This window comes from Spinacia oleracea, chromosome 3, assembly GCF_020520425.1.
Source record: "Spinacia oleracea cultivar Varoflay chromosome 3, BTI_SOV_V1, whole genome shotgun sequence".
Lineage (NCBI taxonomy): Eukaryota > Viridiplantae > Streptophyta > Magnoliopsida > Caryophyllales > Amaranthaceae > Spinacia > Spinacia oleracea.
Genome location: NC_079489.1, coordinates 42,508,541 through 42,526,889, shown reverse-complemented (window position 1 = coordinate 42,526,889; position 18,349 = coordinate 42,508,541). Strand labels below are relative to the sequence as shown.

Genomic DNA, 18,349 nt, shown 5'->3' with positions numbered 1-18,349 from the left:
ATACATTCAATTAATGTGCTTGCTTTGTTTAATTACAATATGTGTGAGTAGTTTAATTTCTAGGGTTTGGGGATCCATGAATGATAGGTTTCAATTTTGATTGTTACTCGTGATTTTTATAGTTTGCTTTAATTGTTCGACAATTCTGTTTGGCCGGATTAATTTGATTGAGTTTGGTTGGCCTTATATTATGCGCCAAGAGGTGTAAATATGGTTTTTTTGACCTGGGTCTATTAGATAGAATTATTGCTAGTAAATTGCGAGAGCCTGCTAGTTGTATTTCCTAAAAGATTCATAATATTTGAAAGATACATGTTATCCCTAAGTATGGTTATTGATTATTTATTGTTGTTCGTTTTCCAATCCTAATCTGCATTCGTGGCGAACCATTGCGTGAGACTCTTTAATATTGATATTTCCTTGATTGAATTGTTATCGTAGTTTTAATATAAAAACACCCTCTTTATTGGTTCCTTGTAGTCTAGATCGACCTGTTGATTGGTAGTAGTAGAGAACGCTGCCTCCATGTAGATTCGGTCCTGACTTCCCTGATTACTTAGTTAGTGGACTTAGGTTTATTTTTTATCAAGTGATACGGCTTTAGCATGTCAAACACTCGCGGCAGGTCAGGAGAAGTGCGCCAGGTAATGACGCACCGCATCTGGATCCATCGGTCCCCGCTAGGATCATGCATTGCGCGTCTGTTCAGGCGCGGAAAACATAATCCTAGTGGGAAGCGCTTGCTCCTAATTATTTCTCGCCTGCAAAAACAAATGTTAGTCGAATAAAATGAAATTAAATCCGCTATTAGGCATACAAAGGCATATATAATTAGTTTTAGTCTTACCTACGAAAAAGATAAAAAAAAAATTAGTACTCCCTCCGTCTCTTTTTGTTCTTTACGTATTCTTTTTTGGGTATTTCAAAATGTTCTTTATATTTCTTTCTATATTATCACATAAATGACTTAGTATTCTATCAAAATTTGTGTCCAATTACTACTTTAACCAATTAAATTCATTTGGTCATTTAATATCTCACACTTTTCTATTGGGACATTAATTTTTTCTTATTTTTCCAATATTAGAATTTTGATAAAATTGAAAACATTATAAATAAACGTAATTTATCTTGTTTAAATTAAAAAAATTGAAAATCTCGATACAAAGTAATTAATCGTTAAAACACGTGAAAAATACCAAATGTAAAGAACAAAAAGAGACAGAGAGAGTATTTATTATATAGAAACAAAAACATTTAGCCTTGGAACAAGGGAAAGCCGCTAGAAGTCTAGAACCCCGCGCATTCCGCAAGATCCAATGGTCTCTCTTCATGCACGAAACACTAGACGAACACAATCGTGAATAATATACAATAATACGCAATAAAAATGGGTTAATTACGCAAATAAATTCACAATTCATGCGCTAATTAACCTACAAATAAAACCAGTTAATTATAATATTAATAACATTAACTCACAAATTTATGCTGCATTCAAATGATGTTAGTTAATAACAAAAATAATATCTATCTATATATTATACTAAAAGAGAGGAAATCAATGTGGTGATGACAAATGTCATCCATTGATTAGCCTCTCTTTTAATATATAAATTAATTATAAATATTTTTTTATCATATTTAACTTATTGTATTTATGATAACAATAACGAATTACATACACATATATACATATTTATATATAATTATACGCTTATAAATTTATCTTTTAACATTTATGATTCGTTATTTTGAGAAATATATACATATGTATATAATTATACGCTTAATAATATATCTTAACATTTATGATTCGTTATTTTGATAAGTGATATACATTCTCTTCTTTATAGTTAGTTGTCTTAACGGATTTGTCTTAACTTATAGATTTGTTATTTGGATATGATTAGGCCATTTTTTTGGAGACTTTTTAATGTATAATACAAAACCGCTAACACTACTTATCATAAGAAAATTATACTACACGGGTAAGTTCATGATATAGTAACATTATAGTTTAAATCGCTAAGTTCAGATCATGTATTTTGTAAAGTATTCCTTTAAATATCAGGAACTTGATGATGAAAGTTAAGACAAAATTATAGCCGATTCGTAAGGTTTTAGGCCAAACGTATAATCATATACTACTAGCGTTATTTGACTAATTATGTTAAAAAGATCTAGCTAAGAGATACACCGTGCATGAATTTGTTTGGAGATGCATGACCATAGACTGGCTAATACGAGCTCGAATCGAGTGGATTACGGTGATGGTTGTAGATTTTCTTTTACAATAAGGGGGTGAGTGGTGATGGTCTTGATGGATAGGGTTAGGAATAAAAAAAAATTATATTAGCTATGGTAAAGAGGGTGGTACAACATTTGAGGGGTAAGAATAAACATTCTCTAACTACAAGCTGCTACCGGTGATTTAAAAATTAGGTTACAATAAAAATAAGGAAAATTTGGTAATATTAATCCAACCTTTGACCGATTTTCTTTTATTAAGCCCACCTACGACATATTTTTTAATAATCCCACCTTTATTACCCAACAACTTTTATTGGGCCCAACAGGTCATAAAACTGTTGTAAGCGGCATTATTTCTCTACATGGCAGTACTCTCTCTCGATATATTCAGTCATCATCATCAATTCATCACCATCTCGTTGACTTTTTCACCGATTACCGGCCACTTAAGCCCAATAAAAGTCGTCGGGTAGTAAAGGTGGGATTATTAAAAAATATGTCGTAGGTGGGATTAATAAAAGAAAATCGGCCAAAGGTTGGATTAATATTACCAAATTTTCCTAAAAATAATCAATGGTATTCTAAAAAAAATACATTATCGAGATGCTATATTGTGATTTTCATTTAATTAGCATACCAAACTATATGGTGAGAGATGATAAAATATGAATAAAAGGCTGACATTAAAGAAGCAAGTAAAAGTGAATAGAACTTGAAAAAACACATCAAAACGAAATGTGAGTATAACTTTAAAAAACACAAAGGGAGTAACGAATAATAATTAAGCTATTATCCTAAGAGTGCCTATTATTTTTAATTAAGTTAAAATAATTTTTAACTTTTTATAAAATTAATATTTAGATAACTAAACCGTGCATGATGGGCCAAAACCTAATTATCATCTAAATATAATAGAACATAAATATAAATTTATAATTGTAATGGTGCAAGTAAAAAAAACCTTGCAAAAATTCTTATTTAAAAGTGGTGTACATAAATATTGTACATCAGAGTAAAAGTTAACTCCAAGTGTATAAAAATAACCCCAATATATGTTTTTTTTTTTTTTTGACATAAGCTTAATTTTCATAAAATTAAAAAGATTACAAACTAAAAGTACAAACAAAAACTAAACTAAGGCCATGGAAGACCCTTACATAGATTACAATATATGTAAAAGTTGCCCCAATATATGTAAAAGTGATCTATTACGTAGTATACGGAGTACTTTACTAAATTTTGTCATTTTAATAAAAATTATTGTTTCAAAATCACTAATAAATTCTGGTAACTATTAACCCCTCAAAATGTTTAAGCATCAATATTTTTTTCATGATATAAAAGTTAACCAAAACTTATTAAAGTTACAAAAACTAGCCAAAACTTATCCCGATATACAATAAATTTATTGTATACCTTGTACGTGTCCAGACTATTTGAAAACCTTGATGTTAATAAATGTATCATTATCATGAATAGTAATATAACTGCGCAAATGATATTTCCTTATTTGTCATATTATCAAATACACGACATATATGTACCATTTGGAAGATATTATCATGTCGTGTATTTTGAAGATATTTGTTTATTAACATGACATAAGAACAATCTATGTATTATACTCAATCAATTTGATTTGTAAGGATAGAAAGAAAGAAGAAGGAAGCGATGCAATATGGACATTGCTGTGGTGATCTAAATCATTTAATAATTTTTGTTTTTTTAGTTGATGATTATTACTGTACATTTCTTAGTATCTTAATGCACTTACTCTAATCAATTTGATTTACGGGATCGAAATAAAGATGAAGGAAGTGCTGGAATATACACATTGTTACAAAATATTGGTGTCTTGCAGCCAACAAAAATATGCAACTCACTTGATGTGATGGATTCACAATATGCTTTGGATGATGACTAATGAGTCTACAATTAAGCTTAGAAAGGTTTAATACTTTGTAATATAACTTTTTCTACGATGTTTACGTATTGAAGAAACCTGAACAAGAGCTTCTTGGTACACATTATTAGTGATTTAAAGATAGATGATCTTAGATGTTAATAAATGTGTTAAGGTATTCATCTGTTTAGTGTATGAGATCATATCATTAGAAGAATTGCTAATACGTTGTATGATGGAAGCTAAAGTAACTTTTTATAATCTGATGTTCATGACCTTTCATTTTTAATAGATAATACGTATAATACATTTGCTTCATCTGAAGTCAAAGTAGAGTGTCTGGATTGCTCTGTTTCATACTATAGATCTTGGTATGTATTGTACGTATGTAAAGCGATATGCCACTCTATATATGTCTGTGGTTCAATCATATAATGGATTGTACAATCAAATGGGGTGAATTTAGAATCTAAGAAGGGAGGTGGTATGAGACTTTAGAGGATTGAAATGGATTTAGAAACCCCTTAGCATGATATCCCATAACTAAAATCCCAACTAAACATTAGACTTGAATGAACTTTATTCCAACATGTCCAACCAAATAATAATGTTATCTTTCTCGCCACGAGTGATGGGAAGTAATATGCCTACTGAAAATCTAAGAGGGAAGGTGGTATGAGATTTTAGATGGTTGAAATGGATTTAGAAACCCCTTGGCATGATATTCCATACATAAAGGCCCAACTAAATATTAGACTTGAATGAACTTTATTCCAACATGTTCAACCGAATAACAATATTATTTTTCTCGCCACGAGTGATGGGAAATAATATGCCTACTACTCTTATACTATAAACTTGCATATAGATACGTTGTAGTCGTGATAGATATGATTTTCGTCTGATTCGTCTGATTGTAATCGAAAGATTGACCTCCTTTTTGACCCCACACAAATCTTTACCAAAATACAACCTAGACTAAACTAAACACACAAAACTGAATTAGAATCAAACTCACCATTGTGGTACGACTTATTACATTGAAAATATGTAGTTTTATAAAGAGCAAACGCCAAAAACAAGACAAGATTGCAGAGAAGGGGTAAAAAAAATTAGCCAAAATTTTGAAGAAATTTGGCTATTTTCGCCTAAGAAATCCTAATTTATGCAACCCCTAAAATGAGAAGGAAAAGAGAAGAGAGAGAGAAAATGGCTGGTGAAGAACGAGCACTTTACGACACATCAATACATAAAGGCTTTTGCCGACTTTTTATATTTTGAATAATAAATTTATCATTTTTCTTTTAACTTTGCTCCACCCTACAATTCAAAATATCACTATACTACAAATTGGGAGTATAATGCTACTCCTCCCGTATTTATTTAAGAGATACACTTGGTCGGGCACGCGTATTAAGAAAAAAAATTGAATGAAATAAAGTAATAAAACAAGTAGGTTTGAGTAGGTATTTTAATAAGAAAAACAAGTGAGGACCATGTCATTTTAGGGAGTGGGGGGTGGAGGTTGAGGCGGGGTGTAGATATATTATTTAATTAGATGGTGGGGTTGATAAGTTACTAAAAATGGCAAGTGTGCCTCTTAAATAAATACGGTCTGAAAAGACAAGTGTATCCCTTAAATAAATACAGAGGGAGTAAATACTAAATAAAGATTGAATTCATACGCAATAACATTCTTCTAATGGTGTACACTATGTCACGAAAACAAATACGTTTTAATAATGAATTTCGTAGTTTATATTATACGGAACAGTAAAGTAAATTTATGATGTGAAATTTTGTATTGTTGCGACTGACGAGTAGGTCAATACTAAATCATTAAATTTTAATCAATCAGCTCTATTTCATTTTTTTTTTTAAACTATAGATTGAGAAGTTAATATCATCACTCTTAATATTTAGATTAGTATAAGATTAATATGTGAGCTTTATAAACCGTACATCGCACAGGTATTATACTAGTTTATACCTACATTATTAACACACACTAAATGTTTCAAGCATAATAATATGTAAATTAAATAATGAAATGGAAATAACAACAAATATAAATTGATTTGTTAGGGTCCTCAAATTTTTTACCGAGTTTGTTTATGTTTAAGGGATGCATGAGCATTCAGTAGGGTGCACTAACGTAAGGGATAAATTTTGATACCACGTGAATATAATGATACGGCTTACCCTAATACGACTTTCTAAGACTCATATATATAATAATTAGATTAGATCCCGTGCACACACGGATTTTGTGAATTTTTTTCACAAAATATTTAACTGATTATCTCCCAAACTACTGCATAGTTGTAACATTTTTAACATACTCGTTTAAATTTATTCATCTAATGTGCATATTTGAAATGCTAATATGGTAATTTGACCAAAATACTGAGTGATATATTTTCCATTATTAATATATCGATTTGGCTAAAATATTACCAATTTAGAATAATTATTATTACGTTGTATCTATTATTGCCATAATTTATAAACTAAATCTTGTTTCCATACATAAATAATTTATAAAAAAGGGTAGAGAATAAAATAAAATAAAACAAATACACTTTTTTTGTGAAGTGATTTTTTACGGAAAAAAATGCATCATGAATAGACACGTGTTCCTAGTGTCTCTTTTAATATATAGTAATAGATATCGTATACTAGTATAATTACGAGTCTATTAATTTCATTTATATATGTTAGTAAGAAAATATTATTACCAATACTCAGAAACGGAGAAAGTGTCACATTTTTTTTTCACCTAAAAGGGCAATTGTTAAATTACTCAAGCCGACATACTCAAACGCTTTCTTAGCGGTAGACGAAATAGGAAGTGAAGTAGTTTGTTACTTGGTATTAATTATTGTGAATGCTCCACTAACTAGTAACTAGTAACTAGTAACCAGTAACCATCAAAGTATCTAATCACCAAATCCACCAATGACCAATACCCGGCCACTTAAGAGTGTATTAAACTAAAATATCCGTGACTAAAAAGTCTTAGAAGAAGAAGAAAAATAAAGCCCAAAATTTCATCTCCATCTCCATCTCCATGATTCTTCTCTCCTCCGTATCAAAAAATGCAAGCACTCCTACTCCTCCCTTTTCTTGTTCTGATAATATGTACACTCATTCTCCTTAAGCTCACTCACACCCTCTTATGGGTCCCATGGAGTATACAACGCCATTTCAACAAGCAAGGCATAGTCGGACCTACTTACCGCCCGATCTTTGGGAACACGGGTCAGATCCGACAGTTATACTCCGAAGCCCAATCCAAGACCATTCAAATATTTCCAGGAGGCCCCGGTGAGGATCCACTAGTCATCAATCATGATATCACTCACCGGGTTATGCCTTTTTACCATAAGTGGTCGGCCATATATGGTAACACTTTTCTTTACTGGTTTGGGCCTAAGCCCATGCTTGCTATTTCTGATCCACTTATGATTAAGGAAGTGCTAATCAATAATAATGTGTTATTCAAGAAATTGAAGTATAATCCCTTGGCTAAGATGTTGTTTGGTCAAGGCCTTGTTGGCCTTGATGGTGATCATTGGGCTTTTCATCGCCGTATTGCTAATCAGGCTTTTAGCATGGAGAGGGTTAAGGTACGTTCACCTATAATCTATACTGTTATTAAAATCTCTAAGCCAAGTAATATCATCTCGTCAGTTGTCACATATAATCTCCATCATATTTGACATGCCGACTTATATAATATTTCGTATAACCTGTGAACTAAAGAATTATAAACCACATATTCTATAATGAATTTAAATCTAAAAAATTTGAAGTTTAATTGAATACAACGGTCAAATCAATGAAATTTAACGGACTTTTAGAATAGTAGAGATAAGATTGCAATAAACATAATTTGTTGCATGCAACTTTATTGCATATCGATCACTCAAAAATACTCTTCTAGCCCTAGCTTAATACTCGTCCTAATTTGACTGATACATAGTTTAGGCAATTTAATTGACTTATTAATATATTTGGTGGTATTTAATAGTTGGATATTTTTTTAATATAGTTAGTGGAAATGTGTCAAATAAACTGGTGGGATTTTAGGTGGTTGAATTTCTTAATGTTTTTTAGGAAGTAAGAATACGGTAGTGTTCTCTTCACCTTAATTTCACTTATCTTATCTTATCTTATCTTATTGACCCTGAACTTATCTTATTTTATCTTATCTTATCTTATTGACCCTTATCTGAACTTATTGACCCTTATCTTATCTTATCTTATCTTATCTTATCTTATCTTATCTTATCTTATCTTCACCTGAATTTCACTTATCTTATCTTATCTTATCTTATTGACCCTGAACTTATCTTATTTTATCTTATCTTATCTTATTGACCCTTATCTTATCTTATCTGAACTTATTGACCCTTATCTTATTGACCCTTATCTTATCTTATCTTATCTTATTGAACCTCATCTTATCTTATCTTATTGAAACTTATAGGGGGTGTTTGGTTAGGAGAGGTTTGAGGGAAAAAGAGCTTTTTGGGGTGAATTAGAGGTTGACCTTTAGAAAAAGCTAATTGAGAGTGTTTGGTTAGGAGAGGATTGGAAAAGAGTTTTGGGGTGAAAAAGCTAATTTTCAAAAAGCTCAATATAGGAGCTTTTTGCAATTAGAGGTTTGAGAAAGTGGATGACAATGACTATTTTGTCCTACTGTTACCTATTGTTAAACCACTATCAACCTTGGTACCTTACATATTTTTCTCCTAAAAACATTACTCACACTTTCTTTTTCATTTCACCATATTTACTAGATTCGTTTTTTGTTGTAATAAATTTTATATTAGTACTTTGAAGCAATTGAAGTATATTGCAATCATGCTTAAAATTTCGTTAGTAATATTTATCTATTTGAAAAATATATATTATTAAAAAATTAAAATAAAGAATAATTTTAAAAAATAAATTTATTTTATTTAGTCAATGTTTATTAGAAAAATATGTAGAGAAAAAATTAACACAATAAAATATTTGTTTAATATTAATAAGAAACAAAGTATGTCAATGTCCTTAATGGTCATTTTACATATTAAACAGCTAACGGCTATCAGCTAATTTACCAAACACTTTTACACAAACAGCTAATGAAACCAGCTAGTCAAATCAGCTAATGCAAACAGCTAACCGCTAACAGCTAGTCAAACCAGCTATCAGCTAACAGCTCTTAACCAAACAGGGCCATAGTATTACCTTATATAATATTTACCTCACCTTATCTTATCTTATCTTATCTTATCTTATTGGCACTGAACTTATCTTATCTTATCTTATTGACCCTGAACTTATCTTATTTTATCTTATCTTATCTTATTGGCCCTGAACTTATCTTATCTTATCTTATTGGCCCTTATTTTATCTTATTTTATCTTATCTTATCTTATCAGACCTGAAATAAGTGAAAATAAGGTGAAGAGAACAGAGCCTACATGTGGGTCCATTGTTAAGTGAGAAAAATGATATAATATTAGTAAAAGTATACCATTTATAGAAACGGGGAGAGTATACACTAAAATATGCCGCCAAAAAATAAAATAAAATAACACCAAGACACCATTCAAACTAAACTTAGAGATTTGAGGATTTGTAATGTTGCACCATAGTTGAAGTTTTAAAAAATTAAACTTACCCATCGTGTCAATATACAGGTGTTTTCTCAAGCAATTATCTAATGTAATTTTGAAAAATAAAAAAATTATATAATGAGTCAGTTGCATGTAGAAATTACACACGTTAATCAAATAAGGAAAATTCTTGTAATGAAGAAGGCATACTCTGTATAAACTAAAGTGTTATTTTTCCTCTAACCTCCTTTTGATCAACCTTTTGTTGAGCCTTTTGAGAGGGGCATTTTTTTTACAAAATGTACACGTGGATGAATCAATGTGTGTGCCAGTATCATGCAAAACCATCATGGAAACCAATAGAAAATAAAAATACGAAGCATACAATATAGTAGTACGACACATGCATGCTCGTAATAATAAGGTAAATGCAGGGGTATAATAGGTATAAAAAGTTACGCCAAATTTTTTCACCCTTTCGGCTTTTTTATAGAAGAAGATATATGCCCTCTTTTATTATATTGGAAAATTGTTAGCTATATGTTTCGAACCTATGACCTCTAATTTTTATATCTCATATTCTAATCACTATGTCACAACTCTTTTTGTTGTTTTCTATACGTATAAAACTATATTAAGTCAATATAATTAGAAAACTGATCTTAATCATTCCTTTATTGTCTCACATCACTAAATTAGTCATTACTTTTTACGAGTTACTATTCCTTTCATTATAAAATATATTAAAGCATATTCAAAGCAAGATATATAATCTAACAAATTAAATTTAAATCAAACTCAAAACAAGCTATATAATAATGTAATTGATCCACTTTTCTACTACCCGGGGCATTATCCGGGCTACTAACTAGTTATTTTATATCTTGATAGAAGCTTTTTACCTAATGATGACTTGCCTTTTACGTAGTATAAATTTAACATGCTCATCCTGCAAATGGATCAAAACGCAAATGTCAAATAACAAAACGTGAAACTAAATTAAAAAAAACCTCAAAATAAAAAACAACAAAAGGAACATAATGAAACGGTCATGGTGTTCAGTTGGGTTCCGGACCACACCGATGGGGAGTGGTGTGGTATGAAGCTTTTGGGGACCCTCTTCCAGGTCCAACCTTCATCTGGTCGCTGCATTGGCCTGTGTAATGTAGCTTTGCATAATGGCCATGACCGCTTCCAACTGCGTCTTTATTTGCCTGGGGCCGAGGATGTTTTGACGCCGTTCCAAATAGCAATATGTGTGCGGGTTGTCCTGATCCGCGTGTACGGATGTTGTGCGAATGAGTTGGATGACTCAGAATCTGAATATGAGATGCTCATCTTGTCTTGAAGAAGAAAGAGCGGATTTTTCAAGGATTCGTAATATCTTCCCCATAGACACCGCCAAATTGTTCCGGGTATGAAACAAGTAGCCTCTAATGAAGCTTAGTCGTTGGATGAAAAAGACCTTGCTTGAGTTGTTTTGAGTCTGAACGTACCTACACAAAAGATACGTTAACTAGCATCTTGAGATGGCCAGTAGGTCGAGTCCGAACCAGGCCACAAAGGGCCACGTGGATCGGACCCACTTTATCATGATACAACCCACTCAACTCGGATATTTTTTTTAATGTGTCGTGGGTCGAGTTTTTTCAACACAACCCATTTCAACCCACCCCATCGAAACTGACACAAACTACCACGACACACCCGACCCACCCAACTTAACACATGATTACATGAACCCAACCCACCAAACACACGAACCCAACCCTCTAACCTACCAGACCAACCATCCTACTTTAAACTATTTTGTTTGTTTAAAATGAAAATAATTTTATTGTTTAAATGTACATTAACCACATTTATATGAGTATGCGAAAAGCATAAAATGAATTATTTTAAGTTCATAAAAAATTTATAACTATGTATTGCTTAAGTGATCGTCCATACCCACCTGATCAAATAAGCTCCTAAGACTCTTCTAAACCCACCAAACTCACCTGACCCATCGGAGTCACACCAATCCCCAAAACGTGTCGTAACCAACCAAACACATCGGACCCACTTGACTCGTATGACCCACGACCCACTTAACGTACGACCCATCATGTACGGTGTCCATTTTTTTCGACAAAACACCCGGCTCATGTATTAAAGTAGTCGGTATTTTACCGACCACCAGAAGTAGTCGGTAAAATACTGACTACTTAAGTTGTTGATAACGTAATTTACCAACTACTTAAGTAGTCGATAAACCACCGATTTCTTTTGTAGTTGGTAATTTACCAACTACTTCTATAGTCGGTAATTTAACGACTACTTTAAGTTTGTATAAAATTTATAACTATTTAACGCTTAAGTAATCGTCCAAACTCACCTGACCAAATGAAGCTACTAAGACTCTTCTAAACCCACCAAACCCACCTGACACATCGGAGTCACACCAATCCCCAAAACCTGTCAACCCATTCGACTCGCATGACCCATGACCCACTTAACGTACGACCCATCATGTATTGTGTCCATTTTTTCGACACAACACACGGCTCGACCCATCCTAAGTTAACTGAGGCGGGTCGTGTGTCAATTATCCCCGACCCAAGACCCACCCAACCCGTCACGTTGGCCATCACTACTAGCATCGGGGTTGGATCTGAGGATAGCCCATCCGATTAGTTAGTGCTTCCAAATAAGAGAGATCGTACTAGATTTAGGTGTGTGTGAAGGAAATAAATGAACATAGCTTTAAAAATACAACTATATTGTTTGTTGACAAAGGCGGAAGGGCCTTGTCAGGATGGGGCATGGGCTGTATAAAAGATTTGATTCCTTTGAGGTTAAGCAAGAGCTTAACGGTTTAATGAGATTTAGGTGAGGGCATCCAATTGGGAATCCAATTTGACACCCAAACATTTGGTATGGGTTGAAAAATGTTATTTTGTCTATTTAATAATGACGTTAATAATAATGGTTGCTTGAAGATTCAAAATCAAGAATATGAAAGAAATAGACGAGATCATGTAATTTGGGAATAAGTAATTATTATATGTTTGATTTTATACTCTAGAGAGATGGACAGGACAATTACTTGCTTACAGTCATTGACATTCTTTAACACAAAAGAATTTAGTTAGTATTTAAAAGTTGATAGATAATTGACATGTCTGGTTTGAATAAGTTGGTTCCTTTTGCAGAGTTGGATACCAGATATTGTTGCTAGTACAAGAAAGACATTAATAGAATGGGAGGAAACCAAGGGAAGCCAAGAAGAATTCGAAATGGAAGTGCATAAAGAGCTTCATAATCTGAGTGCAGATATCATATCTAGGACCGATTTTGGAAGCAGTTATGAAGAGGGTAAACGAATATTTGAATTGCAAGAACAACAAATGCACCTCGTTTCCCTTGCTCTCCGAAGCATTTACATTCCTGGGTTTAGGTTAGTATTCTCTATTACACTCTATAAATGTATATCATTAACATATAAAAAATGCGTTCATTTTTTTGAATACAGGTTTTTACCAACTGCAAAAAACAAAGAGAGGTGGAGGTTAGATAAGGAAACTCGAGATTCGATTAAGTTATTGATGACGAAAAATAGTGAAACAACTAGGAATAAAAGTAACTTGCTAAGTTTATTCATGTCAGCTACTGAAAATGAGGGTGGCAAAGTAAAGAGGTTGAGTATAGACGAAGTTGTAGAGGAGTGTAAGACTTTCTACTTTGCAGGGAAGGAAACAACTGCTAATCTACTTACTTGGGCACTCATTATGTTAAGTGCTCACCAAGAATGGCAAAACAAAGCTAGGGATGAAGTTTTTCAAGTTTGCGGTGTCCATGGTCTCCCTACCGTTGATAACATCAATGACTTCAAACTTGTGAGTTCCTTTCTTTTTCACTCCCTTCTTCCATTTTCAACTTAACTTAAACTTACCTCTTCGAATTCTACTATACTACAGTAATTAGCTTCATTTAATTTATACTTGTATTTCACAAATATTTTCATTATTTATGGTCGTAAAGAATCTAATAATAAAAAATACGGAGTAGTCACTAAGGTTGATGGTATGAAATGGTTCCAACTATTATAAAGGCTTTTCCCGTCAAATTATGCCATGTACTATTGTTCTTAAATACGGATTACTACGTATATATGTACAAGGGGTTACGATGGACAAGGTGTTTATTCGTACTCCCTTCGTATTTTTGTAGGAGTTACAATTGTTGACAAATATAAATATTAATGAAGCATAGTCGGATTTGATATTAATAATGATGCAAGTAGGGTAGTTGACAATAAATTAAAAAAAAAAAAAACAAGTTGGGTGTAAGTTGAAGTAGAATTGTTTATAACTGAAGTGGAGCCATAAGAAAATAGGAAATAAAATAAACGATCGGAGAGCAGTTGTAAAAGTTAAAAAATAATACGGCCGAAAATAGTGATTGTAACTCTTAAAAGACAAAAGGAATAGAAAACAAATATGTACAATGAAGATATGTATTGATGTCTGTTAGGTTTGATAAACATAAAAATAGTTTTAATGTTTATAAAAATTTGATTATTATGACAGATTAAGATGATAGTGAATGAAACCCTACGACTATATCCACCTGCTGTGATGATGAAAAGAAGAGCTGGGAAAGAAGTGAAGTTGGGAAATCTAAGAATACCAGCTGAAACACTGTTGTACCTCGCCATGACAAATGTTCACCATGATGTGAATGTTTGGGGAGAAGACGCAAATAAGTTCAACCCTTTGAGATTTTTGGAACCTCGAAAGCATCCAGCGACATTCTTCCCTTTCTCATTAGGTCCTAGAGTTTGTGTTGGCCAAAACTTGGCAATGATAGAGTCAATAATTGTGCTGGCTATCATTCTTCGTCAATATGTCTTAAGGATATCACCAACTTATGTTCATGCGCCGATGCAATTGATGACCTTGCAACCTCAATTTGGTGCTCATATCCTTTTCAAGAATATTTAATTTCCTATTCATACTAGCTATGAGACCTTCATGCATTCTACTTATTTATCAAATTACCCTGTAATATTTTCTACATTTCCACAACCAGAATAGCTAGTGTTGCCACTAAAGAAATGGAGTATGAATATTGGTCATACGCCTGGGGGGTTTACCAACCTAAAATTTATATTACCTTAACCCATAAACAACCACGAATCTAGGCTATAATATTATAGGATGCGTTGTAACATATTACTAAAGCGTATAAAAGAAATTCAAATAAAATGATAATTTTCATGAATATAGTTTATTTCCTTTACTTGTATCTAAAATTTTCAATTAAACTTGGTGATATAAAATACTAGTTTAGGGCCCGTGCAACGCACGACTACTACTAAAACAATTTATTATTTTAATAGTAACTAAAAGATTTGTGATATTAGGAAAACATGAAAGTAAAAAGGATATATGAAAAAGTATAAATTCAAAGTTGTGTAAAAAACATATTCAAATGAAATAAATTTGCATATTACTATACAAAGTTATAAATTATAGTCGTTTACTTGTATGTAGAACGATATAACAACGTTAACCAATTCCTAATGACTCAAGACTAATGTTCGAAAAGACCCGAGCAAGAACAAAGCAATGGAAGCTAAGTGTTACCCTTAAGGGGTGTTGCATTGTGCGGGCATGCGACGACGAGCAAGGGAGCTCTTCGCCCATGCGGTACAAGGCAACGAGCAACGAGGCATGCGCGGCAGCAAGGTTGCTGTGTCGTGTGTGTGGTCGAGCAACAAAGGGCATTGATGCAACGTAGCGCAAGGCATGAGGCAAGGCAGTTGCATACGAGCAAGGGAGCTCGCATGCGCTGCGCATGCCAAGGCCCAGCGCTGGCATCCATCAGCGAGCAAGCCACCGAGCAAGCGAGCAGCACGCACAACGCAAGGATGTGGGCTGCGATGGGCATCACTCGGCCAAACAGCGCGGGCATGGGCACTGCTTCGTGCACGCGGCCCATGGCGCTGCGGTTGTGTTGTGCTTGGGCGAGGCTTGGGCTTCGGCCTAAGGCCTTGCCTTAGTACGTAAGAGTCGTTTTATTTATTTTCGGTAGAAACGATTTTAATTAAATTTAAATTCGTAATTTAATTTTTCTCGGAATTTAATTTTGATTAATTTAATTATTTTAAATTTATTTATACTTATTATTTTACTAAAATTAAAACCTTGATAAAATTTAAATTAATTAATTTTAATCAATTGAAAATAAAATAAAGGGATTTAAATAATATTTTATATGAGCTTTAAATTTTAATTAAATTTGTAAGTTTTCGGTTGGACTGGGAAATACAATTTTATGTTTAAAATTTGCAAAGCATGTAAATTTCTTGGTTTTAGTGGGAGACTTTAGTCATTAAACTCTTGATTAGGTCTACATACCTTTAAGGTTAAAACAACTCGATTAGAACTAATAAGGATTGAATAATTTGTAGATTGTTGGAAGCCTTAATTAGTTGTTGCAAATGTTTATGTGATGCATAATATGTTCTACTAACTTGCTATGTGGATCATTCATTGATAAATGAATGGGTGAATGGTATATTGTAAATGTACTGTTTTGCAGGTTATGGAAAGTGACTAGTATGGCCCAAATAGGATAGAAAATATGGTCTGCGTACCATTAATTTGAATGTAAAATTGGTCTAATGCACCAAAGTTTTTAATTTTAAATATGGTATTCGTACCATCAAATAGTTGTAATTAGTTTAAATTATAGCTTATCCTATTTGAAGAAAATGGCGCCTCCCATGGTGAAATTCAAGACGGAGTTTCCAATCCATTTTCAAGACGGAGTTTGAGGTTGAAGCTTCAAGATGAAGTCGGGCCATACTAGATCACATTTATATCTTATGCATGCTTTAAGTTATTTATTGCTTTAAATATGTCTTAATTATGCATGAGATTATGGCTTGATTATGTTGCATGATTAAGGATTTTAGTTCACTTAAAATCTAACTAACATAGTAAGTGCCTTAAGTTCCAACCTTTAAAAATTGAGTTAAAAGGTGCCATGCCAAAATAACACTTACTTGGATAACCTTTACATCAATCTTAGTAATAGTTTTCCGCCATAGCGAGGTGTTACTTATTGATCCTAAAGGGGTAAGGTACACAAATAATTGTGAGTACATGTTAGTTTTGGTGAAACTCAATGATATAAGTAAGGAGCCCTTTTCTGTCGTGGCAAATGAGATAGGTTTACCTAATAAGATCTTAGACGTACCTATCAACCAAGAGTAGCTTCTAGACTATTATCAAAGGATTTGATTACCTAAAATATTTTAGAATTGAGTCTAAATACATAATGTGTTTAATTCTTCAATGATTTAAGGATCTTGGAATCATTTTATTCACACCTGCCGGAACACATAACTTGAATAAAATGCTTAATAAATATTGAATTATGCATGAATGCTAGAATTTAAGTTTATTAAGAGAAACTGTGAATGGTTATTTACTTGTTTATTCTTTTCAATTGTAGTCTTAACTATGGCAAACAACAATTCATTCAACATTCGTTCGATTCTCGAAAAGGAGAAGTTGAACGGGAAAAAATTCCTTGACTAGCAAAGGAACTTGCAAATAGTTCTTATGCGGAAAGAAAAGGAGTATATCCTGGAAGAGGCGATGCCCGAAGTCGATGGCGACGGGGTCACTCAGGCAGCCCTCAATCGTTGGATTTATGCCAACAAGGATGTAAAGTGTCTAATGCTTGCAACCATTAGTGCAGATCTACAGAAAACGTTCATCAACTCAGATGCTTTCACGATCATCAGTGAGTACAAGAACATGTTCCAAGATCTGGCTCAAGTCGAAATATTCGAGACTCATAGACAAATTCTTGACACCAAGCTCAAGAAGGGCGAGCCCGTAAGTCCACATGTTCTCAAAATGATTGGACTCATTGAGAATATGAGTAGGCTGAATCAACAGTTCTCTTAGGAAATGGTTGTAGACACCATCCTCCATTCTCTTCATAGCGGGTATGATCAGTTCAAGCTGAACTACAGTATGAATAGTCTGGAAAAAACGCTCACTGAGCTTCACGGTATGCTGAAGGCCGTTGAAAAGACGCTCCAGAGTGATAAGCAAGATGTGCTTATGGTGCGTGGGGGCAAATTCAAGAAATCTGGTAAGAAGAGGAATGCTAAGAAAGGTGGCAACAAGGCCAGCCCAACTAAGCAAGTTGGTGGCACCAAGTCTGAAAAGAAGAAGGTGAGCCAACCCACTTCTGAATCTGAATGCTTCTACTGCAAGAAGAAGGGGCATTGGAAGAGAGATTGCTTGAAGCTTAAGGAAGAGCAGAAGAACGGAACAGTCGTTCCATCTTCAGGTATTTTCGTTATAGATTGTATACTTGCTAATTCAACTTCTTGGGTATTAGATACAGGTTGTGGCTCACACTTATGTTTCAATTCATAGGGACTAAGGAGAAGTAGAAGATTAAGCAAGGGTGAAGTCGACCTACGAGTGGGAAATGGAGCAAGGATTGCAGCATTAGCTGTAGGAACTTATTATTTGTCGTTTCCCTCTGGGCTAGTTTTGGAACTGGAAGA

The 18,349-nt window shown here is 33.2% G+C and overlaps 1 protein-coding gene across 3 annotated transcripts; it reads left to right on the top strand.

The window, feature by feature from the left end:
- Positions 1 to 7,132: 7,132 nt before the first annotated feature.
- Positions 7,133 to 14,828, top strand: LOC110787651 (cytochrome P450 734A1). 3 transcript variants are annotated; one of them, XM_021992288.2, is made up of 4 exons: positions 7,135 to 7,785; positions 12,963 to 13,207; positions 13,283 to 13,646; positions 14,340 to 14,828. In XM_021992288.2, the coding sequence occupies exons 1-4, from the start codon at positions 7,255 to 7,257 to the stop codon at positions 14,751 to 14,753; spliced, it is 1,554 nt and encodes a 517-aa protein (XP_021847980.2). In that variant the 5' UTR covers positions 7,135 to 7,254; the 3' UTR covers positions 14,754 to 14,828. The 3 variants fall into 3 exon arrangements, with proteins under 3 accessions (XP_056696195.1, XP_021847980.2, XP_056696196.1); XM_056840218.1 differs by having other exon boundaries at positions 7,374 to 7,561; positions 7,663 to 7,785; positions 12,963 to 13,646; XM_056840217.1 differs by having other exon boundaries at positions 7,133 to 7,785; positions 12,963 to 13,646.
- Positions 14,829 to 18,349: the final 3,521 nt, after the last annotated feature.

Bases quoted from the DNA above. Each gene is read 5' to 3' on its own strand.
- LOC110787651 (XM_056840217.1), top strand. From the start codon at position 7,255: ATGCAAGCACTCCTACTCCTCCCTTTTCTTGTTCTGATAATATGTACA. The intron at 7,786-12,962 runs GTACGTTCACCT...TTCCTTTTGCAG, and splicing joins TTAGCATGGAGAGGGTTAAG to AGTTGGATACCAGATATTGT. The intron at 13,647-14,339 runs GTGAGTTCCTTT...TTATTATGACAG, and splicing joins ACATCAATGACTTCAAACTT to ATTAAGATGATAGTGAATGA.